Genomic DNA, 26,871 nt, shown 5'->3' with positions numbered 1-26,871 from the left:
GATTACTTTTGCTGAAAATCGTAAACTATTGCGATTATAGAGAGCATAATTATGTTCATTATTTCTCGTCACGATCAATAATCTCCACATTTCATACACGTACTGATCATTAAAAAATGTATACGTTTTAAACGAATTTCGTGTAGGTCCATTTATAATATAAGTAAATAAATAAATATTATGCTATTTACAGCAAACTCCCAACCCCGATGGGTCAAACAAGTAGATATCGTTGATAAATTACTGCCTTTCATCGAAACATATAGTGAAAAAAAACTTCAGGAAAAGGGTGATATACATATTAATATAGTCTCACGTAGAAGCGAGTACATTGTAAACAAGCTGAGAAAAATATAAGCGTATATCTTTTGTTGGAATTTGACATACGTCACGTTTCATACTAACAACAGGGCATTTTAGGTTAGTAGTTTACGTGTATCATTTATTCCACGACAAACAAAAATTTAAAAAAAAATCTTTATAAAGACATTACAATCAAACAGTCCCGTTCTGTTTTGTAATGGGTAGTATAATTTTCTTTATTCCAGAAAGATGAGAGGCAGAGGATGGTCTACTTGAATCATTTTCCAACTCTCACCAAAGAGGTAATGGATTCAATCCCCACAAGGTGTACTTTCCCATGGCCTCTAGAACCTCTCATTCTGGTTTCCGAGCACGAAAAATAATCGAGAGTGATTTTAGATGCTGCAAGTGTTCGTCAAAATAGAATTTAAATAAATAGGTATAAGCCGAAACCAGACGTTGAGACAATAAAACGAATACATTTTATAATAGTGTGTTTTATTTCAATTTATACAATTGATTAACGTCATGCTCATGCTTTCAATGTGATCCGAAACACAGCTATGCAAATTGTGTATTCAAGATGATCGGTTTGATATTTAGAGTTAAAAAGGTGCAGATGAGAGCCGAACATAATATTACTAAAAGATAGATTTTATTAGCAATGGCAAATAGGTCAGTTCTCGTAATTTGAAAAGATACCAATACGAAATAGAGGCAGCATCAAATTGCTTTTTTGTACAATCTATGCAAAAGATAACAATAGGAAACTTCATCTACTTTTATTCAATTTGCTGCAGAGAATAATATAACATTCCTACTTGTGTTCATACTATCTTAAGTTGCTGTTATAAATACTTCTGCCACAGTCAGAAAAAGCAAGCAATGGATTCATTTGACTTCGTTATGAAAGAAAGCAAAGGAACGTCCATCATGCTGACAGGGTATGATAATTTATTAAACTGGGTGTCACTATTTCGTTACTAATCGTACATTTTTTTTTCTATTTACTGAAGGTATTCAATGTTAGTTTTATTTCCAGAGTTTGACATTTAATGAAAAATAGCAGTTTCTGCACACATTCAGTTAATGCTTTTGAATTTAATAGTTCCTGAACTCATCTCGTTAGCTTTTCACGCACGGTTTTCATTTAGCTCGAGGAAAAGACTTTCAATATATTCATGCTGGCATGCAATGCAAGAAGTGTTAATAAGACGGTATCGGTGTTTATTACTTCAAGGTGTACTAAAACAGGATATTAGGATAGAGACGTTGCCAGTGTTTTTTTTTAATTGCTGACAAATCTTTCTTCAAATGATTCGCTACTCATATTTTTCAACAATGTGTTCACTAATTTCACAAACCGATATGCTAAAATGTTTACTGTCAAATAGGTACAGGTATGCTTACCCAAGCACATCGTTTTACTATTGGGAACTTTATAAAGTGAACTTATGTGCCGTTGCTCATTTGTCAGTCTGTCAGCCTATATGTTGTATGAATGTCAGTTATTTGGCCACAGCTCCAAAAAACCCTTGACCCTTGCTTACTGGTATAATAGTTTGGTATAATTAGAGTGACAGTTGCACATTTATACGTAAAAGACTAGAGAACCAAAATATTCCCAAGATTAGCATTGTTACTACCAGTATTCCTTGAAAGTTTATTGGAACAGTATGATAGCCATTTATACCTTTATACTCTAGATGCATACATAGGACGTGCGCCCTGTTCTTCTAAAAATAAAAAAAATATACTCTTAAAATTGACTCATCATTATTTTCATTTTCATCAACATCATTAAAATATTTGAAAAAGTCGTGCACATTACATGAACCTTTTCTAGTTCTACTGTAAGCGTTTTTATAGTGACGTAGTAGTCATGATTCTATTGACTTCATTGATTTCATCTGGCATATAATATGTTCGTACGTATATTTACGTTGATAATTATTGTTAACGGTGGGGGGGGGGCACCAAGAACTTGCACAAAACTTTGCTAATTTTGAATATGTCCTGGAAAACATCTAATCCCGGCTAAGCCCAATATAGGATTAGTTGTGTGAACAAGATCAAGGATGTTTTTGAGACACCTTATGGTACTCATAGGACTAATAAGATTTACTGTTAATGCCTAAAGAACATTAAAGAAGTTTTTGGCGATAGTTTTAAAGCTTATCTGCATTTAACGTCAACATATTCCTGTTTTTATCGCTTTAAGGAAAGGCTTGGCATAACAAAAACCTGCCGTTTTGTGATTTTAATAATCATACAGGCAAATACTAGTAATAAAACAGATCTTTAATAATAATAATAATAATAATAATAATAATAATAATAATAATTAAAATAATACAAAAACAGTTTATGTAGAAGAGTAGAATTGTTTAGGGTATAACAAGGAAGATATTTAAAACCGTTTCACCCTTTAACCATAAACCTGATGTTTTTTAAGGAAAAGACACAACTTACCTTCTCTTGTTATGAACAGCTTGGATGCGCGACTACTTTCGCGGAAACTAATGAACGGTTTTAAAGACTCCAACTGAAAAGCCCGTTTGATAGCGGTGATATTTTTAACAGGAAGTTCACCGGATCCAAAACATATGAAAACTAAAGAGTAATAATTCGTTATGTACTGTAATTCATTGACATCTGGCAAAGTATTCATTTCCTCTAACTGCGTCATATGCATCTCAACAAAATAAATTACAGGAGTAAAAACCAAGAAATGGAATTGAGTGCCAGTGGTTTGATATGTCGCGTCGACCAAAGCGATGGCACATAACTTAGAGCAACCGTAAGTCACAAAAACAACAACAAATAAGCCAGACCTACATGAGCATATGAAGTTAGATTCAGGTTCAACATTTTATGACTTATTTACAGAATATCCAGAAGACCATGGCCCGTTTGGACAAATGAATAAAAAATATTATAGTGTTTTTATGCTTATACATTAAAAAACCTAAAATTCAAATTAAGATAAAGATCGTAAACAGACTAGATTCTAGAACAAAGTGGCATTCATTTTGTTACATGTGTAGCATTTCTTCTCATCGACGGATAAAGGAATGGTCTTTGCTCATTTTCGACTCTCGATCATTAATCTTCTTATACACGTAGCCTTGTAAAAAAAAAAACAGACGTTTTTATACTACATGATAACAAGAAAGGATGGAGTCCAAAACATGCTATTTTGTGATGAATAATCTTTTACTAGACACTTCAAATCTTCTATTCCATTTTTGGATAAAAACATACGCAATGTATGATATATTATTTCCTTCTTCTTCGAAGAGCAATACCTCATAAAGCTCGATTGCACTTCAAATAACTCTAATTAACGAACACCATTTTTTTTATCGAATAATGATTAAATAATAGTAATACATATAGAATGTTTTGGACTCTAACATTCTTTTACTGTCATTCAATAAAGAAATACATAATACACTTATTAAACATATGCGTGATAGTGTAATCCAATATTTTACAATATTGTTATTAATTGTCTGGTAGTCTGGTAAGTCAAAGCTTACCATAAATAAAATCAGTATTTGTACTTTTTAACACCCGGCAATTTTTTACAGTATTGCAAACGTATTCGCTCTATGACACTGACTTATGCCAAACCATAGAATTCATTACCGTAGTTGAAATGGGCGACCTGAGCTGATCAAATAAATTCAACATATGATAATAGTAAGTTCATTTTAAGAATTCTTTTGAAGCATGGCATAAGAGCATATAACCTTATTAATAATCTGAATTATATAACTATTGTTATAACAAGTTTCAAAAATTCATGATTTAAAATAAATCCCATCTGAAACAAGCTCAGTCATTAACGTTTATAAAACACAAACGATTTTAGTTACTTATATTCGGGCTATGAAAATATGTATCTCAAAAAAGACCGATAATAATATCGAGTCATTCCGATTTCAAATCAATGAAAAGTAGCAACATTACTTTCAAATGGTATCTAATGTGTTACTGCTTGTTATGAAACAATATTCTAATATCATAGACCGTGCAACAGTTACTAGACCCATAACCTGAGTGAATTAGGCAAGTTTATAATTTCAATCATAAGGGTCGTAGGTAATGTGACTGTTATGTGCAATTTTCTCAAAGGCGACTTTCCATAACAAGAGTGTGGTATAAATGAATACAGGTGTAATTTAAACGCGCACTTGTTATAAAGTTTTTAACATGGACATTCTTGTTTTCGTTCTGAAACAGGAGTTAATTCATTGACGAAACAAAGGATACACTCTTAAACATGGTACAATGTACATAACTCTATACCATTGTGAAGTGTTTCGTCTTGTCAGAGATAAGCCAGCGAAATAGAATTCGTGATTATTCAGTCCATTTCAGACTGGTATGAAGTTCTTGGTTAATGCGCCATACCCACGCAATGAGAAAATGGAATGCAAATAATTCACAATTTATTTTATCGCCATTCTATTATTGCATAATGGGTTACGCAATAAAAGAAGGTTGATATAATAAATTGTGATAATAACTCTACATTAAATAATTTCTGTATTGGTAGAAAGTTATCAAATGAACTATTTAGAGAGCGGATTGTGATTCATAGTTATTAACTTGTTACGATGAATTGGTTTGTATAGACCCAGATTAGTGTTTTTAATGATGCAAGCTTGGTAGATGAGGCACAATGTGCATTAGTTCTTACTTCATACGTTTGTTATGTGTGCTTTTAAAAACATCGCAGTTAGATTTATTTTGGGTTGCAGGGTTGTAGGTGACCGTATGATCAGAAAGGTATAAACACTTAATAATATGATTGAGCTCGGGGATGAAAAAGATAATAATAAAGTAATAAAAGATGCACTGTTTTTTGTTGACAAACAAAATGTCTAGAATAATAAGGTAGCCTATGTGATGCGTTTTATGTGTATTGGAAAGTAAATTAAAGAAACAGAGATCAAAAACATTTTTAAGTTCTGCTTTAGCCTTAACTCGTTTCATTATGAACTGTTTCTAATATAATACAATGTGTGAAAACTTTATGGCTAGACAAACTAATATCGTTTTGAATGACAAAAATTCAATGGCCAAATGCCAGGTGGTGTTTCTTAATGCTTAATAGGTCAATATAATGTTCATACATTACGCAATTCATACACGCAATTCGCTAAGCTAAGTCAATATTACTACCAATTAAGCTAATACGGGCTTGAAGACAAACGCAAAGCGTAAAAGCATGTTTCTAACATGCTTGTAGATTAGTGATTTTTCTTCGTGCAGTGTGCAATTTACTCTTCCTAACTGCTGAAATGTTTCGACTTAAGATAGAATATGGTCGAGAAATATTTTCTTTTCAATTTTTTTCTTCAAACACAATCTATATGAATTAATTAAAAAGCGATATTGTTCATGTTAAATTAACAAGACATTTACAATGCCAGCTCTAATATGGTAAAGCATAGGCATAGGAAAATTCAAAACATTTTATTATATATGCTTTGTGGTGATTTATAGACATTTATAAACAATAGAAAAACAATCTTTCACTGTTTCAAACATCTTGATATTTTTTTACTGTTGGGCTGGGACACAATTTGAACAACTTCATTACCAAAATAATGTAACCTTTGTATACAAATTATAATTTGTTGCCCTACTTCAATAATTATAATTAAATGCCATTTTATGCACTTTTAGGATCTAAAATTAAATTATTATGTTTGTGATAGATCGCAAAATATTTCAGTTCGTTACTCTTAAAATATAGTTTTTGATTCTCACTCAGTGAAATTCATGTACACCAGGATTTTACACTAAAACAAAACAAATTCTCTATTTATCTTCCTTTTTATAGCACATATGTTATGGCATGGTACCATCCTCTTTATTTAGATTGTCAGGAAATGTGAATGCATCTCAGTAGCTCAGTTGGTGAAGAACTCGCCCTGTTAGCGAAGGGGTCCCGGGTTCCAGCCCTGTAATTGTCGTACATTTTTCTGTTCTGTGTTGTACTTCAATGGATAAATTCAAATTCTGAAATAAATAATGACAATTTAGCAGGTGGAGCTATGATCCTATTCATTTCATGTGTTTTCATTTCTCAGTGATTGAATTTAAAGCTGCACTCTCACAGATTTACCGTTTTTACATTTTATATTTTTTTGCCATTGAAAGAGCAAATGTTTGCTTAAATATTTGCAAACCAATGATAAAGATTGCTAATAAAAGATCTGATTACAGATTTTTATATTTCCTTTAAATTATGCACCAGTCAATTGTAACCACGCCCCCACCCCAGGTCCGGGGGTATACCGTGGACAGCCGGGGAAATGGGCCGTGTTTTTACTTTCCAAGTGGCCCCGCAGGGCCGGGTGACCGTGGTGGTTTTGCCTTAGCGCTAAATTTAGCGGAGATTGGGCCTTATATTGAGTCTCTGGGGTGCGGGGGCATTTGGCCGGGGTTTTACCACCAGTTCGTTCCCGCAGAGCGGTGAATTTACCCGGGGTTGGCTGGACCGAAAGTCAAAGTCCCCGCTATTCCCCGGACCTGGGGGGGGGGGGCGTGGTTACATTTGACTGTTGCATTAATGTTTTATGTTTTTAAAATGTTACTAACGGTTTAAGAAAAATAAATAAAAAATCAATTTTTTGAAAAAAAGACATAAAAATCTGCGATCAAATTTTTTGTCAGCAGTCTTATATAATTTGTTTCCATGCATTTACACAAAAATTGGCTCGTTAAAAGACAAAAATAAGAAAGTTGTCAAAATGTTAAATCTGTTGGAGTGCAACTTTAAGGGACACCAGATTGTACAGTACTGTTGCAATGAGAAAACATAGTGAAAACCTTTGCTAATGGCGCAATGCTTCTTTCGCTGTTTTTTTTTGTGTTTTACCAATTTAACTGTTTGTGTACCATATAAATATCTGTTGATTTAAAAATATTGTCGGTATATGAGTCTGTTCTTATCAAGCCACTTTTACATGCTGAATATTCACAATATGAACTGGGAAATAATATATTTGCTGATTTTTGGACCATCTGGTGTCTTGCCCTTTCATAAACCATCTAGCTGCCAATGGGAGTTTTAGATACATATTGGACAGTTTCATTGGAATTTATTTAGTATAAAAAATATGTTTCATAGCTAAAAGCGTAGTACTTACTCAGGGCTTTTTCTATAGTACCCACGGGTTCGACTTTCGAACCCATTCCCAAAGCAAAATATAAGATGTTTTTCCCAATCTTGAAAATTTGTTTTTAGAAAGTCTTTTAAAATGTACTGGTTCATTTTCAACATCCTTATAAATTATGTGATGTAAAGTTTTTTTGATACTTGTACTCGGAAATCATTGATTTTCATCACATTCAGATACATCAGTATTAAATATTTTCTGTCATGATTGATTAATTGCAATAAATATTTACACCCAAGAATTGATATTTCAGCCATTTTGGTTCTATTAAAGGGAATTAAACTAATATAAAATCATTTACTAATTCGCAGGAGACTAAACAGCTTTTTCTTTTAACAGTTAATTTTCAGCATTTTCACGACGCAAAATTTTCCAAAATGTCTAGAGCTTTTTCCCAAATTTGGCAGAAAAGCCCTGTTACTTAATAATGTTTTAGGAAAAGTGTAATTCAAGGGACATTTTCATACACTTGAGATCTGTTTTTGTAATGATACAAAAATAAGCTGATTCTTTCATCTAATACAAAATCTAAATAATGTCTAAACTGTCAAATGTGAGGTTGCATCTGTAAACTTCATCTTTGTTTAGGAAATCTGTGAATATAACTTTCACCACCCAGAACAATAAGTATCAATGTAAGAAGTAAAAAATATTCTAGTTACTATTTCCTCATGTCATGGGCAATTCAATTAAAAAATTGATGGACAAAAACTGTTAAATATTATCATGTTGTTGTTTTTTTAACTTTTAATAATATTTATTCCCTGTGGTCGGTCGGTTTGTCGGTCGGTCTGTTGCAACTTTGTCCGGAGCAAAACTTAAAAACTACTGGATGGAGTTGGATTACACTTCATACAATAGTTAAGCATAATGAGAGGAAGTGCCGGGTATAATAACCATAACACTATTCTTGCTTAATACTGAGTTATTGCCCTTTGTTACTTTTTTGTCTGGAGTATAACTTGAAAAGTACTGGATGTAATTCATTGGAACTTCATACAATGGTAAAGCAAATGAGAGGAAGTGCAGAGTTCAAGAACCATAACTCTACTTTAGCTAATTACTGAGTTATTGCCCTTTATTTTATTTTTGCTGTCAATTTTTTTCCAGACATTAACTTGCGAACTACTATCGGAATTTATTGAAACTTCATACAATGGTAAAGCACAATGAGAGGAAGTGCAGTGCACAAGAACCATGACTCTATTTTAGCTTATTACAGAGTTATGGCCTTTAATACTTTTTTCTTGTCCCGAGTATAACTTGAAAACTATTGGATGGAATTTAAAAAAGCTTCATACAGTGATAGATCATGATGAGAGGAAGTGCAGTGTATAGGAACCTTAATTCTATTTGAGCCAATTACAGAGTTATTGCCCGTTGTTACTTTTTTTGTCCGGAGCTTAACTTGAAATCTACCGGATGGAATGTAATAAAACTTTATACAATGGTACAGCACAATGAGAAGGAGTTCAGTGTACATGAATCATTACACTATTTTAGCAAATTACAATGACAATAGTCCATAAAATAAAGTTGTCATTTATAGGTTGGCTTTACAAATAATTGACTGCAATTTCATATCAGGGCGGCGTTCGGGGGTATTAATCACCTTCATTGGTAGCTCTATTTACCTTTCAGGTGTCCCCGCAGTGCCGGATGAATGCGGTGGTTTTGTCTTTGGGCAAAATATAGCGGGGAATGGGCCTACCAAGAGTCCCTGGGATGCGGGGGCATTTGGCAGGGATTTTACCATTTGTTCGCCCCCGCAGGGCGGAGTTTGTAGCCGGGGTTGGCTTGACCGGAAGTCAAAGTCCCTGCTATTCCCCGGACCTGGGGGGGGGGGGTACAATTGGCTGGTGCATAAATGCCAGCTTCACCAACCCAACTCGAAGCCTTTAGTGAATGTTCTTATGAAAATATGATTTTTAGTAATTACATCAACCAGTTATAGTGGACATGTTTTAGTAATCCGATTCCTTAATAACTTATTATTAACTTGTTATTGTTTGCAACAGGTTGGAGATGGGGATAATGACAGACCAGCCAGTCGAATTCAAATTGGATTAGACATCATGCGGTAAGTTTATCTTTTCTGTTTGTTTCATTCCTAAATAACATTGTTTCATGCTGGTTGTAAATTATTTCCGGTCACGACCATGAGATTATATCATTTTCTAATGAACTATTTTGTTTGCTTTTTTATATATACTTCAGGTTTTTGACTTATCCATCAATACTTCTTAATACATTTCAACATTCTGTAAAAGCACAAATGTATTGGTTCTTTTTTATAGCCACCTGGTTGCTGAAGCTCGAGAGGACCATTCGACTACATAAAGAAGTGTGTATACCTCAAATGATTGTTAACTGGTATACCTTTACGGTAGTAGTTAGTACTTTTATTCTGTTAATAACATTGCATTTATGTTATGTGCAGATTCTGATGTGCCAGCAGCCTGAAGTGGTCAAACAATTTGAAACTGGATGCAGCACAGAATCCCATATTTCAAGAGAATGCAGATGTTAGTTACCCCTGTCAAACTTGTTTGTGTGAATAATACAAAATGTGACATTTACAGCAAATATGTAATAATTGAGCAACGTATAGACAATTGCAAAACTCTGTTCTATTAATTTTGTGCCATATTTAGCATTTAAAACCAGACACTTTCAGTTTTTGCTGGTTTGTTCGGTTCCTTTATTCATGATTTTTTCAAGAAGACACCAGTTCGGTGTATAGTAGTTATGGTGTTTTAACTGTCAATGAATCCAAGATCACTGTATGTTGTTGAACTGATATATATGTTAAACATTGAAGATCCAGCTGTCAGTACAGAAAACATTGATTGTGCTTTTGAGAACACTGAATTTTTTCAACATAATTTGACACTGTACATTTTGCAAGCATTTTTTTAAATCTATATACATTAATAGTAGATAACTGTAGCATTAATTTGTGCATATTAATATATGTGAATAGTTTAAAAGCCTCATGATGTCATTCTGTATAAATTGAGGTCATAACATATTGGGCCTTTAAAAGTTAGAAAATTATAACATTAATTTAGTTATACAATTTAATTTCCCACCAGATGTAAAAAACAACAACCTTTTTATCAAAAAGCAAGACAAAAAGGTCACTGTTGGTGATCGGTAAAAAATACATGTGTTGCTGCATATTTAACTGTCACAGGTCTTTTGGTTCATACCTGATTTTAGCAAAGCTGTTTACAATATTCATTAATGGAAATTTAGATAATTTTTGACATGATGTTTGTCAGATTTGTCATTGCAGACACAAATTATTTAAAAGTTTATTTAAAGCATCGTTAAGATAATTCTGTAATTTAAGCAGAATTGTTTTTGCCCTTAAAATCTAAACAACACATTTGTTAATAATTAACATTTTGCAACTTTTTTGACGGGGGTGTGGTGTGTTTTTGTTTTGTTAAACAAATAAGAATATATTCTGTATTCTCACTGATATATTTTGCAGACAATTCTCCAGAGCTGCTTGGCTACATATTGTTCATATACACTCATAATTATTAGTAATGTTTTATCATCATATTTAAAAAGATTTTTGCCCATTCAATTCTAGTTAAAATTATAATTACCTCTGCTTGTAATATACTTCAGTGCAACATTATTGATATGTGATCATTTTTAGCTTGACTATTCGATGAATAAGGAGAGCTATCCTAGTCACCCAAGTGTCAGCGTCAGCATTACCACTTATGTTAAAGTTTGCGTACCACCTCAAATATTTGTCCATTGACATACTGTTTTGAAACTTCGCACGCTTGTTCACCATCATGCCCCCAACCTGTACGCAGGAGGTGGAAACTCTATCAAGCATTTTGACAAAATTATGCCCCTTTTTCAACTTATAATTTATGTTAAAGTTTGCGTACCACCTCAAATATTTTCCAATTCAGTTTATGTTAATATCTCAGCACATCATGTATTGCATTGAAATCTAATATAACAGTGATCAACGCATGTTTCTCCAAAACTTATCAGTCCATACACCGAAAATCGGCGGAATAGTCGAGCGCGCTGTCTCTGTGAAAGCTCTTGTTTTTATTTATTTTCTGTTTGTAACATATTCTACAAATGCGTTTGTGTACTTTATTTCAAATGCATAGTAGCTTTATTTAAGTTAATTAAGAAGAATAACTCATAGTTCATATAAAATATAGAGTAATGCATCATATATATGTATACACTATTATTGAAGATTGTTGCGTATACAATCAAGAGATAATACAACAGAACTGCTTGTTATTTAAAAAGTTTTATTAACATATACAAAAAACATTTCCCTTTTACTCCTAGTATGTTTCACTTAGTCATGAAGTAAACTTAATGTGTCCGGCATTAGCACTTCAAGCCCGTGGAGGTAGCGCCTTAGTTCATATTATTTAATATCACACATGACAAGAAGACGAGCAAACACCCACACTCTTTTAATTGATGCAAAACACCAATGAGAATTCGTGGTAAAACCCTGCTAAAACAGTTTTACCACGTGGGGAAATTTACTGGTTTTATATTCAATTCAACATTTTATTGCATTAAACATATCAGACATGTTTATAGCAAATACAAAATACATACATGTGCAAGGCATGGATTTAGACACAAATTGTTTTAACAGAAGAGCAGAACATTTGTTTATGGATACAGTTTTCTGAACCGTTTCGTATACTGAACCTCACACGTTTAAATCGTATTTAAATTGCCCATTGTGAACTGAAACAACGTTTTCCATATACGATTTAAGATATAAAGGAATTCAAGTTGAGGGTGATTCCGTTGATGGACAATGCGGTTTTAATAATGCTGCATGAGAGATTGTACAATATTAGATAAACAAGATCTGCAGATTTAAAGGTATCTAGAGCAATAGGCTCTAACAATGTCGCTAACCATAGAACTTTGATATTGTTTAACGGTAAAAGGACATATGCCGAATGGAAAAATATATTAGAAACACAAACTCTGATTTGCACTTTTTTGGTTTCTTGAACATTGAAGTTCATTGGACGATCATTGGAAAATATGATCAACCAAGAGTAACAAGCATGCAATATTTATTCTCTGAAACACAACCACACGATAATAAGAAGCCCAATAACCAATAACTGAATGCAAGGTCTGTTTTATTTAGCAATTCGTATTTCTTTGTACGAGGAAGTGTAACGTTGGTAACATAACATTAACTATTCTATGTGAATGGAGAGAAGCAACAAGGTCCTGGTATCTTTACAGATTTTAACTTAGTCTTTGTACAGTAGCTAGTGGTAAGATAATCTTAAAGCTCCGCACAAAAGAGGCTAGGCATATTCAAGATACGTTGTATACATTCGTTTGTTAATAGTTCATTAGTTTCTACAACATACGTTGACAATATTGACCTTCATTATAAGTCATATAATCGTCATTCGTTCAATTTACAATCATATTATCATGTCATGTCAAACATGTTTATATTTTATGAAAAACTACAGAAAAAGTTCAGTAGCCAACAGTTTAAACATAAACCCCTTTTAATGGCACTGGGTAAACGCCAAAGACATATATCACAAAAATATCAAGATATAGTGACGACAGTACAAAACTCCACAAATAACACAGTGCATAAATACTTTATAAAAAAGAAACTATGTGTTTGTATCAAGGATTGTTAGATACCGCCTTGGACCGGGCAGTAAAATGTAAATTTACAGAGAGTTTAAATGTCAAACAGCATCAAATACAACACATTTATATGCATCCATTTAATGAAGAAAAGAAACCATACATCATAATTAGCACTCAGCGAAAACATTTAGGGGTTTGTATGCGAAACGTTTCGATAGAATACGCCATTGTCCCTTGACTGTTGTTCGACCTTGTTACTCCCCCGAGAAACTATGTTGTAAGCGACTGTAATCCATATGCTGCTTAACTTCGCTCTTTTCTGTTCCTTAGAAATATTTTTATCCGTCTTAGCTTCGAAAACATTGTGCAGTTTGTTAATATGTTGTTGCAGATATTTTCATTGTTTCCTTCAATTTTGACGCCTACATGAGAGGCATCTTTTGGTTTAATTCCAAACGCATTGTATTCATTCCCAATCACTGCTTGAATATTCCACATCTTGACTCATCAGCTTAGCCTTAACTCTTTCCTTTAGCTTCCCCAACTCTTTCCTTTAGCCTATACATTTGTTCAAAATAAATTCTCTTTTTACAGAAATTACAAACATTTCTTGACATTATGCACTCGCGACCTGAATTACCTTTGCCCACTACAGTACATTATGCTTACTTTATTTGCACGAATGTTGTAACAGATGCAATGACATTAAAGCTAATCAGAGAAAGTTCATCTTCTGGCAGCAATACAATACATTAACATTTGGAAACAAACAAATGGCCACACACTGGGAAAGTGTGTGCATTTTACCAACAAATTGCGATCTGAATTTACAGTGACAGAAAATGTATTATTACAAGGAATTAGAGCTGTCCTCCATGAGCAATTAGCAGCACGCATTCTGCAATTAGCACACGAGACACAAGTGTTGTTGCCAACAAAGCAAATGTTGCTTTCATAATTGTATTTGGAAGGCATCGACCAAGATGTTGAACATATTATTAGAACATGCAATACTTGCCAGTTACATTCAAGTCCGCCAACTGCACCACAAATTTAAACAACCATGGTCTAATGTTGCAATGGATATCACCGGTCCAATGGACGGAGGTTATTTTTGCTAGTTGTGTTAGACTATTTCTCAAAGCATAAAAAAGCTGATATTATGACTTCAACAACATCTTATGCACTTATTCAGAGACTCATGAAAAAATATGTGCACCACATGAAAAATTACCCGAAGAAATCGTGACAGACAACGCACCAAATATGATGTAAAAAGAAATCAGCAAATCCTTTTATGACAATGGTATAAATCACAAACGAATAACACCTTACTGGCAACATGCAAATGGTCTTTAGGAAAACTTCAACAAAACGGTTGTAAAATTCGTCAAATCTGCCATGAGTGAAAAACGGGTTTGAAGAACAGAAATTTACATATGTTTCCAAAGTATATGTTCAGCGGCCAGTCCACAGTCGTCCACCATAAGGGACAGGGCCTTTTCGAGATATTGTAGAAAGGGTCAAAATATCACTCAAACAATACAAATTGTTCAAATCATGTTGGTAAAAAGACTTGTGATTAAATACTGTATAAATGTCTGTGTACTCTTGCACACAATAGCCTAACTCTGGGTGAAAATAGATTGGCATAATGTTTTAATCAACTTCTGCTTGAATGTTCAATTAACATCATCTTAATAATCATATAGAGATAAGTCGTTACTTGACTGCAAATGATGTTGCTTGTAGAACTACTTTATATTAAAAACAGAAATTTTGAAAAATGGACCTATTAGGCAGATATCATTGTTTCAGAAGCAACACCTAAAGTAATTTTAAACTCTGTAAAACCTTTTCAAATAAAAGACATGCCATATCAGATGACTTTCTCAGTAATTCTGATTACTGTTATATGTTAGCCCAAGAGAAACATAAGAGGCCCTGCGCATACAATAATCGGCACAAGCACCGAATCGAAAAGCAAATTACAGAGTATCGTTACAAATATCCCTCTTAAACCCATTATTTCTATTTTCGTCATATAATGAACTTTTTGATGTTTTGTTTCTCATCGGATAATGAAATGATGTTGTAATTCCGGAAAAATGTTGATTTGGGAGACATAGTTAAAATACATTGTAAGATAAATACATAACCAGGAAATATGTGTTCCTTCATGAGGTAGGAATCTTGTCAAGTAATTACTATAATTGAATTTGCATGTAGCTCAACGTTTACATCCTAGTACAGATTGGATTGTTAATATAAGTGTTTTCTCTTCATTCTAGATCTTTCCTCAGAAAATTGAATCTTTTCTCCCCGTATATCTCCACTGAAAACATGACTATTACAATATTTTGTTATGACTCTTATCGTGATCGTGAGGGCTGCAAACGTTATTATAATGAAATCGATACAAACAAATTAACTGTTTGTGTTTCGAGATTTGTGGTTGAATATCGCACGTGAACAGCTTAATGATCTGACTTATATGGAATATCTAAACATATGGGTCTTTCCATAGCAAAAAAGGATCACAAACTATTATTCGAGAAAACTGACCATATTTTAATGTATCCGATGTTCAACATTATGTGAATGCCGGATACATGTTTGTTTTTATTCCAATGGCGTATCATTTGAAAGGGTCTGATGTTTATATTAAAGTATTTTTCATTTCACGTTCAATTTCAGATGAATATATATATATATATATATATATATATATATATATATATATAACAGAACTACCAACTGAAATAACTTAATAAATAGTGCATTTACGGAAAAGAGTGACCAGCAATCAATAAGAGTGCATCGGTTAAGGAATGAAATGCGAAATTGATGTCATTATCGGGGTATGCACGCCGTTGAACTGGTTAAGTGTGTGGAGTCCGAAGAATTCCACACATACCTGCGTTCATATCCCCGATAATGACATCAATTACACATTTCATTGCTTATATCTTTACCAATAGCTCGTTATTTCATTCAAAAAATGTTTAAAAAAACTTTTCTTTTATGAAAACCTTACCGTTATTCTTTCTCACCTTTTTGTTGATATAACGACTAAAACGTAACTGGAAACAGTTATCAAATGACGTCACAATAACGCGGGAAAAAACAATCCCTCAAAATTACATTACTTTTAATCGTAACATTGAAACACTTATGACAATACTACATATCATAAATTTACACTTTCTAACAGTCATGTTAAATTAAATTTTCGGGGCCTGCAGACACAATACAAACAATGATAAGATAAACAATTTTCAATTTGCATGTATATTGGTATGCGATGACTGGCAATCCAAACATATCCGTAGATGTTGCGGTCATCGGAAAATGTTAGTTATTGGCAAAAGTCAGTTTATTCAAAGAATGGAAGTTGAAGTGTAAATATACCGAAATATTATGAGATAACAAGGCATAAAGACGTAAAATATCGCCGATAAATAGAGAAATTTAATACGCCTTGCTAGATAAACTTTCTTCATCCACGGCACTGACCTAGTATATCTAACCAGTTACTTTGTTTAATTAAACACTATAAAAAAACCTTAAAATTATTAAGTATCTTTAAAAATAAGGGGGACAACTGTTTATCACTATTGACGTCAACACACGCGGTATCCATGTTTAAATCGCCCCCGAAATAGTTCTCAAAACTGTTTAACCTTTTTCAATAAGTTTATTGTCAAAGCCATTGTGTTTTAAAACGTCAAAATCAATTAATAACAAAGCTTTAAAATGTGCATAAACGTGGATCAGTCACCAAGCATTATCTGATGATGTAACAATTATTCCGCAAGTCGCAGAGTACAGTACACAGGTCATGGTTCAGGAACACGAGTGTTTACAAACAATCGCCTCATGTTAAATGGAATTAATTCATGTTGATGGTGTTGATCAGAACTGCACCGGCAAAGAGATGGTAATTAATTTATATTGTAAGTGAGATTTTGTCATTCACCACACAAATGGAATTAACTAACGTCGAATGCTGCACAATCTCTAGCATTTGCGGGTGGGGTAAGATTTTCACATCACATGTAGCAGGGGGGAGAATCGAGCTTAACCTTAGCATTCAAACAAGATGGCGGCGCCCATGTAAAAGGTGAGTTTTTCGGCGATTTAAAATTTTGGAAGTCAGTTTAGACACTGGCATATTGTGAAAAACCTGCTAGAGAAAATTCCACACCCATTGGTACTTGGATCTCCATGAAACATGCTGAAGTTTTGTCAAACATTCGGACATCGGCATCGACTCGAGAGGAAAACGAACTAAAAGGCACGGCTAAGGTTAGGATACCTTGATAATATTGGCATGTTTTGACGATTAGCAACACTATTTATGATTGTTGTGTCAAGTTGGTGCAATATAAATGTGTATTGATCAAAAGTTATCCGTCTAGAAACCCGTAATGACGCATTTGCTTCAAAATTAGTATTTATGCACAATGCTAAGGAGCTGTGCACGCAAATAAGTGGCTAAGGTTAGGTGCCATTTATTGAGAGAGGCGTTCATTACATACGGTAATTTTGTTTCCTGTTTGTATCTGTTCTTTCTGAGAGATTAAAGGTTTCCGTAACACTGTGCGACATCATCATTATCCAGATGAGGTATTTTGAAACTGCCAAATCTGATTTCGCTGCGTTTTCATCTAGATACAGTTGAGAAAAACTACAGTGACGCGATGTTGTGGATGAAAATCGTCTGTTTTGAACCGTAATGTTTAAGTAGAAGGTTCTTAATGATCTAATAAACAGACTCTTGAACAAATAATATTAATCTTCCTAGACCACCTTTAAAATTTATTTGTATGTAACACTATAAAAAAGTTACCAAACCTCATAAGTTAAAACGTGTCTTTTTTCTTTGCAGTGTAAACACAAGTACAAGATGGTGCGCCAGAAGTTGTCTCTTGGGCGGTATACCAGAAAAACAAAACATCGACGGTTTCGGACATCAGGTACTTGCGATATACAAAATCTATCAAATGTTTCTAAGCGCAAATGGACCAAAACACCAATTAAGTCTCCCTACAAGAGCCCGTTATACACAGCTCGGCATTTTTCACCTGCAAAGAAAAAAGTGAAAGTCGCCCGTCCTCTATTTGGACCGTCTACTGAATGCCTGACAGATGCGGAAAGTTCATCAATGGATAATGCTGACCTTGTACTAATTTTTCCAAATCTCCCAGAGGAAAACAGTTCAGTGCCAGAGGAATACTACAATTTAGTGCTAGAAGAAAACAGTTCAGTGCCAGAGGAATACAATTCAGTGCCAGGGGAAAATACTGCTGGTTAGGTTTAAAAGAAGAGTTAGTGTTTTCCTCTGTCACTGAACTGTTTTCTTCAAGAAGTGAAATGTTTTCTAGCACTGAACTATTTTCCTCTGGCACTGAATTGTATTCTTTTCTCTAGCAGGTTTTTCACAATATGCCAGTGTCTAAACTGGCTTCCAAAATTTTAAATCGCCGAAAAACTCACCTTTTACATGGGCGCCGCCATCTTGTTTGAATGCTAAGGTTAAGCTCGATTCTCCCCCCTGTGTAGATTATCTCGTCGATTGTTTTGTCAGTGTCAATATTATGCAGAGTGATGGGTCTTTATGAGGCAAATGATTGTTGAGGTCGGCTGTTGGGGGTCTATTGATAAGATACTGAAACAGTATTTGTGTTTTTTCTCTGACCTTGCGGAATATAGAAAAGAAGTTCGTTTTTGCGGTCACATGATCACCTGACTGTAGATAAACATCACGTGGTCTACTATCCTATTAGACCAAAATGTACACTGCACCTTGTTGTTGGACCTATTTGTATGCAAGTGACAGGATAAAATGGCATGCTTAGTTTTTCATCCATCCTACGTTTACCAACAACGTCTTGTTTTAGATTTTTTTTTTTGTAAAAACAGTACAAAACAACAAACGTACCTTAAACATTGCCAAGCAGGCAGGTCATAAAACACTTGAATTGTTTACAGAGAACGCAACATAACGACAGTTATCGGTAAACAACGTCGCCGTACGATAGGTACCGATTGATCAATTACATACAGCGGTTCGGAAACACAAGTATATATTACATATTTTGGTACAGGCTATTGGACATGATCTGCTTTAAAGTTTCTTTCTGATTGTAAAAAAAAACCTATTTTATGTTTATGTACATCTTAAATGTCTATTATATCGCCTTTATTTGGAAATGTAACAGGTCATGACCTATTTGATTATGTTGGAATCAAAGTACACGTCATTTATCCTATGTATTTGGATGTCTTTCCCATCAATTTTAATATCATGAAATGGCACAAAGCTTCCGCCAAAAAGCTTGCAAATTGAAAATAGACATGACGAATTGAAGCAATGAACGCTCAAAACCCATATCCAGATGTACGCCTACAGGATATAGAATATCAAATAATATGTTGGGTTTCACAAGGATGATAAATCTTTCTTTATCTAAAGTGCCGCTCTGGGAATTGTGTATACATATGTAGGTGGTTCAAACAAGTTGTGTTTCGACAGTGAGTAGGCATGGCATGGTTATAAATAGTAACTCTACATGTATTCAGCTAGAAGTGAAATCTGGAACCAGTAAAACAACTATATACTTTTACCTAGAGTCATTTTTCAGCAAACGTAAACATTAGTGCAGTTAAGCATACATCTAACAAACAACAAACACCCAATAAATGACCATCAATAGAACTAAAGTAGCAACATAGCAAACAAAATGGCAAGGAGTTGAGGACGACTTAGTCCGAAAATAATCTTACTGAAATTGAATAAAATAGTATATTGTTGACAATGGCTGACGATTGTTACAGTGTAGGAAAAATAAATGAAAGAAAGGCAATTTATATTTTATACTATTTTATTCATAATGTTGTTGTTGTTTTAATTAGACCCTTTTTTAAAAATGTTTGTATATACTTTTGAACAATATTTTACTTTAGTTTTTCCAAGCAAGAATAGGAAGAAGAAAAACCCGAAGCTCCAACTTTGACGTAAATCATATAATCTAATGTTAAACTAGCTATTTTCATATTAGAAGGGTGTGCATGGTAGATGTTCAGAGGTATTCCCATTGTTTCTGTAGGTACCACTTATATTGATGGACTGTCGGACACACACACAGACACATAGACACACAAACTAAAGTGACCATTTTAGACTTGTACATATAAAATCTAAACTTAACAACACTTTGCAGACCGCGCATTATTGACAGTATGATATTATATCACATTTTTTTAATTGATATACATAACGTGTCAGGTGGATTAACATGATTAAAAAAAGGGAAAAAGGCATAGTTTCTAATAAACGAGGATGTAGCATGTTGTCTAATAATACACTTTTTATTTATTCCCGGAACTATCACAATATTGAAATAAATTCGATTTGCACTAGACTATAAGTGGTAGTTATCCCAGAGATCCCGGAAATCGGTTTACTTTCGAACCACATGCTTCTGTTTACTTCCGGCTTTTGAATTTACACGTGTTGATACATATAATAAAGTGCTGATATAATATGTGTTTTTTACATTTTCTTAAGTATTGGAGGGAATATTTCAAGGATAACTAAGTGAAGTCAATGTCTTAACACTTTCAAACATGAAAATTAGAAAATAACTTTTACAATTGATGAGTCTAGCAACATTAAAACCGTTCAAATGTTAGCATCCCGGAAAAAAGTAATACATACATAACATATTATGATATATTAATAACATGTGCGGGATACAAGTCGTTGCAAATGTTTTAAACCTTATTAGTATGTTTACACTGGTAAATACAACGTCTTTTAAAAACTATAACATTCGAATGTGTTTCTTTGTGGTTATTTTTAATTCTTCAGTTACCGCGGCTGGTACAGAAGAAAATCAATTACCTGTTTTGAAAATGCAGAACATGTGAAGGAAAAGGTCGGCCATATTTTTATTAAAATGTATAAAGTATGTATACTTTCATACATTTTTCAAATCTATATGTATTATTCTTATCTCTTTAACTTGTTTACATGAACTCTTTACTGCGTAGATGAAAAGGAACAACTACCATTCATAGTCATGTTTTAATAAGGTATTATATTGTCGTGTAGCGTTGAATTCTTGTTTACTCGGCGGTGCTTTATGGGCGTTGCAAGTGTGACATTAACTGTTATATAACTTATTTAACTATATAAGATTCAAATGTAATGAATAGATACACGATATAACATCAAATACAGCACTTAATATTGATTGTTAATCCAACTGAGGTCGTTCACACAGAAAGGTAACATTGATACGTTTGTTCTTAGTACATTGTCGTTACAATGACAATAAAAACACATTATCTGCATACAAATAAATAAGTGTTTTTGTCACCCTTGCTATTTCCGAATGTGTTATTATTTTGGTATTTGATATCGCTTGTGATCCCTGTGCTGGTGATCCGATATACATTAATTGCTCTGAATCAGATCCTGTGCCTTTAAACTATGATCGCTGTCATTCAGTAATTATATCGTTTTTAACAGCCAAACATACGACAGGGATAATCAATTTACAATGAGATTTCTATCCCCGCATGAGGTTATCAATTGTTGAGTTAGTAATGAGTGGAAACTTTAGGATTGAACTTTTGAAGTGAATATAATATATCTCAATAACATTAGTAATTTATGTTCATGTAATCGCTATCCATTACTAAAATAATGTGAAACAAACAATAGATATGTATGCATTGTGTACTTGTTCTGCGTTGCCTTAAATAAAAAACAATAAACATTAAATAACATAATACATGTATTCGTTATGACTTTATAGGCATAACGACATTTATATTGAGGAAATAAACCGTTCTATTTAAGTCCTGTAAGAATTGTTTATGTAGTCGCAGTAATACACAACTTTGTAATTTTGACGCATTGTGGTCGTTTGTTTACACTTTCTGACAGCCGGAAGTGCGATTAATTTTTATAGACTGCTTTCGATTCTGGGATCGAATGTAATCAGATATCAGGATTTAAGGCTGAAATTAGTAACCAGTCTGTCATAGCTCTTCCTTTCCGTTTTCGTCGTCTGTAGGATAGAATACACAAATTTACAGCTTCATAAAATCGTATTAAATCGAAGTATTTTCATTGTTTTCTTCACATTATTTTAAGTTAAAATTGCACAGAGATGCCTAAGGCTCGAAGGAAAAGAAAACATCAGGTGGAAGAGGACCTGGTCGAGGGAAATTTGGAAGATGTACCAGAGAAACCTGCGGGTGAGAATCTGATTGATTTTGAGAAAATTATATTGGCCTCGAAAATTATCCCGGGGGTGGTGAGGGCACTGATACACCAGGTCAAAGTCAAAGTCCAGAGACCACTTTGCCAATTTCAGTTGTTCGTCTTAGTGATGACGACTTGGCTGCACATGTTCCACAGCCATTGAGGGAACAAATTCAAAATGGAAGTTTTATTAATTTGGCTCTTCTGTTAAAGGGTTCCATTGAATTGCAAGACTATGCTAGTAGTAATATTTTGCGGCTAAATGACGCCGGGCAAATTGAGTCAAAGCCACGTGAGTGTAGGGAAAAAATCAGTAACATCGAAAAATGGACTGACGCCTTTATTATTTTTTCGGGAGTGTATCTCGCAAGATTTCCAAGGAAGGCCAATGAATTACTACACTATATGTTTAACATCAGAGAGAGCTCTTAAAAGGGGGGTTTCGCATGGCGGGCTTATGACGAACAGTTTCGGCTACGCCAGGCGATTAATCCGTCATCTTGGGCCCATATAAACACAGATCTGTGGAGGCGCTGCACACAGAACAGCGAAACCGTCAGTCACACTGGGCAAATTCCATCTACCCGCAAATTTACATGCCACGAATACAACAGTGGCAATTGTAGGTGGCCAAATTGTCGTTTTAGCCATACATGTTCAAGCTGTGGCGGTCAGCACCCTGCAGCGAGCTGCGGCGGGGGGTCGAACCAATTTGCTGTTACACGCTCACCAGCCGCCAACAGAGGCCGCCAAATTGTTTTTCGCGGCATGGGGAGACCCTTCTTTCGAGGTGCCCGCCAATGAGCCAAATAATTTGGACGTTATTAATTTGTCCCCCACCCCAATAGATGTACATAAATTACAATTGCATTCGGAAGGATTTGATTTTAACAAGTTACAGATTATTCTTAAAGGATTAAAAGAAGGTTTCCCAATACATTATGCCGGGCCACGTGTGGCGCGAAATTCAAAAAAATATTCGTTCATCTCTTGCTCGGCCAGATATTGTATCACAAAAAATAAATGCAGAAATTGCTAAAAAACGGGTTGCGGGCCCTTTCATTCCCCCCCCCCCCGTTTGAGAATTTAATTGTCTCACCACTAGGTCTAGTGCCTAAGAAAACCAGTAACCCAAATGCGCCGGATGTGAATAAATTTCGTATGATCCACCACCTTTCTTTCCCGGAAGGGGAGTCGGTAAACGATTATATAGATCCAAACCTAGCATCTGTACAATATACTGGTTTTGACGAAGCTGTTGCCATGATTCAAAGATTAGGAAAGAATTGCAAATTGTTCAAAATGGACATCAAAAATGCTTTTCGGCTAATTCCCATTAGGCAAGTCGATTTCGAACTGTTAGGCTTTAAACATAAAGAGCAATATTTCGTTGATAAGGCATTACCTTTTGGCGCTTCTATAAGTTGCAGCACCTTTGAAAGTTTTTCAACGTTACTAGAATATTGTGTTAGAAAAAAATGTCATCAGGCGAGTTGCTGCACTATTTGGATGACAGGGCGGGGGGGGGGGGGCAAAAATGTAGAGGCTTGTGCGTCAATCATGAAACGGAGGGACCGACCGAAATATTAGTTTGTCTAGGCTTAGAGCTGAATTCTAATAACATGACTGTTAAAATACCGCGAGATAAAATAGAGCAGGTCACCGAAAAGATATCTGTTGTCTTGGCTAAGCAAAAAACAACATTAAAGGCTATGCAATCTTTAATTGGCTCGTTAAATTTTTGTTGCAGAGCTATACCAATGGGTAGACCTTTCTGTCGGCGCCTAATTGACTCAATATGCGGTTTAATCTTTCACGACAGTTTTTGGATATCAAATGAGGATGTAGAGTTTTTCTCAGACAGTGCGGGAGGCGTAGGTTTGGGGTTTGGAATATATTTTCAAGGTGAATGGTGCAGTGCAAAATGGCCCGACTTCTGGCATAACTCAGGTTTGACTAGGGACATCACGTTACTCGAGTTATTCCCTATATTAGTTGCGTTCTTTATTTGGGAGGATAGGTTCACAAACAAAAAAAAAGTTTAATTGCGATAATGCAGCGGTGGTTCAGATTATGAATAAACTTTCGTCTAAAAAACCCAATGTCATGCGCTTGGTTAGACTTCTAACCCTAAAATGCCTCAGATTAAATGCAGTGATAAAGGGACAACATGTTAGCGGGAAAAGTAACTTAATTTGCGATGCATTGTCTCGTTTTCAGTACGAGAAGTTCAGACTATTGGCCCCAAATGCAGAACGCGAACCGCGACAGGTACCCAGCCTTCTTTGGAAAATATTCAACATCGAACTGGAAAACTTCTTGCAGCCGGAATAGCTCCGAATACACAATTGGCGTATGCTACTGGCCTGAACGCGTTCAAAATGTTTCGCGAAAAGTATATGATCGATCGAGATTGGCCAGCTAACGAACAACACATAGTTTTGTTCATTGCGTATAGTTTTGAAATAGGTCGCGCAGCGAGCACTATCGTAACATACATAGCAGCTATTAATTACTTTCATAAACTTCATGGATGGTTTGATTTTCAAAAGTCATTCATTATACAAAAAATGTTAGAAGGTTTTCGACGAGGTAGACCATCAAAAGACAACCGCGCCCCCTGACGAAAAACATCTTAAGGGAGGTATGTTCCGTACTAACGGAAGTTTGTTATACGCAATACGAGGCGAGTCTGTTTCACACAATATTTACATTAGCATATTTTGGCCTTTTTCGCGTCGGTGAGTTAGTTTCGAGTAATTCCACGAGTAACCCGACATTGTTAACGGATGATTGCAAAATCAATTTGAAAAGCAATTCAATCACGTTAAAAACACACAAAACAAGTCAAAAGACGACTCCATTGACATTAAAGCTCCCAGCAGAAGCGGAAAAAACAATCTGCCCTGTTTTGGCGATGCGTGAATATTGAAAAACGCACTCTTTATCTAAGGGCCCTTTGTTCTGCCACAATAACGGGAAAGCGGTTACCAGGCAGTAAGTGACAAGTGTTCTTTCTAAATGCATTCAAAAAACTGCGTATGCGAGAGGCCATTACAGAACGCACAGTTTTAGAATAGGCCGGGCTACCGATTTGGCTTCATTGGGTTTGTCAAATGAGCAAATTATGCAACTGGGCCGCTGGCGTTCGAATTGCTACAAGCGCTACATAAGACCGTAGCCAGTGAAGGAGGGATTTTACAGTATTTTTTTAAACCGAAGAAAAATATATAGTTTATGTGTCTACAACATCTAGGTCTATGATAGGGCTGCTATTTACCACTTTTCAGACATCTGGATAGTTGGGGATTCCATACCATTTTGGGGTGGCGTCCGGGCGAGGGACACGGGGAAAGTGAACCACGCATTTCATGCGATGGGATGGTACGGGGTAAGGGGCCTTGGGTGGCACGGGCTGCGCCGTGCCATCGAAACTAAGGTATTGTTTCAAAGTCCACCAAGGGCGGTTTTTATTCACCTCGGTGGTAATGATCTTGTGTCAGAGTCAATTTGTAGACTCAAAAACATCATAAATAAGGAGCTCTGTTACATTAGAACCGCCTTCCCGGCCGCCACCATAGTATGGATAGATATAATTCAACGCCGCAAGTGGTTGGGTGCGAGCGATGCGAAAGCGATCGAACACAAACGGACGCGAATAAATAGACTGGGGAGGTCGACAGCTGCATCCGGGGGTCCGTCTGATGCGATTGCTTGCGACATTAAGGCAGGAGATCATTTCTTTAGAAATGACGGCGCCATTTAAATGACGTCGGAATCGAATTTTATCTCGATTACCTCAGAGACGCGATTTTAAAAATAAGTTAAAAACTTGAGCTGCTAATTATGTCGGGCGAATTTTTGGGGGAAACCAAGTTTCTGTGGCGGAAAAATTCAGCCAGCTGAGAGTAGGGCAACATTTAATCTACATGATCAGTATATCAGTCAATAATCTTTTTGGTTAAATCCAATATTTTTTATGTTTGTTGCCAACTTGAAACTTGATGGCGGGGCTAAGCCCCATACCCATCGGTGAATTGTTGGTTACAGACAAACGGGCAAAAACATGTTAAGACGATAATTTAACGCAATATAATATACAAGTCCTTAGGTTGTTGCTCTTGTGTTATGGTAACACCTATGTTGCGTAACCCTGCAGGTTCTTGCGTGTTGTGTCTAGTAATTTGTGCGTTTAACCTTTAAACGCTGTGGAAACAGTTTGCTTTGCGTTTTGATTGCGTGTCAGCAGGTTCTTGCGTGTTGTGTCCAGAAATTTTTGATGTTATATATTGCGATGTCATCCACGATATTTTCTCTGTTTTAAAAGTTGCAACTCAATAAAATGATATGTTATAAGAGCTGGCGTTTGTTACAGTTTATTTCACTTATAAAATAACTGAATAAGACGTGTACCATCAAAGTGTACAGTCATATAATATG

At 34.9% G+C, this 26,871-nt stretch overlaps 1 protein-coding gene across 1 annotated transcript in view; it reads left to right on the top strand.

The window, feature by feature from the left end:
- The window catches only part of LOC128246159 (uncharacterized), a 121,940-nt gene extending 112,098 nt beyond the window's left edge, over nt 1–9,842 (top strand). The window contains exons 11-14 of the mRNA XM_052964349.1: nt 194–222; nt 549–605; nt 9,521–9,582; nt 9,800–9,842. Of these exons, the coding sequence (XP_052820309.1) occupies nt 194–222; nt 549–605; nt 9,521–9,582; nt 9,800–9,842 (191 nt within the window). The remainder of the gene's footprint in view (nt 1–193; nt 223–548; nt 606–9,520; nt 9,583–9,799) is intronic.
- Nucleotides 9,843–26,871: the final 17,029 nt, after the last annotated feature.

Source organism: Mya arenaria, chromosome 9 (assembly GCF_026914265.1).
Source record: "Mya arenaria isolate MELC-2E11 chromosome 9, ASM2691426v1".
Classification (NCBI taxonomy): domain Eukaryota; kingdom Metazoa; phylum Mollusca; class Bivalvia; order Myida; family Myidae; genus Mya; species Mya arenaria.
Note: the sequence above shows the minus strand (reverse complement) of the source record. Positions and strands in the feature narration are given on the sequence as shown.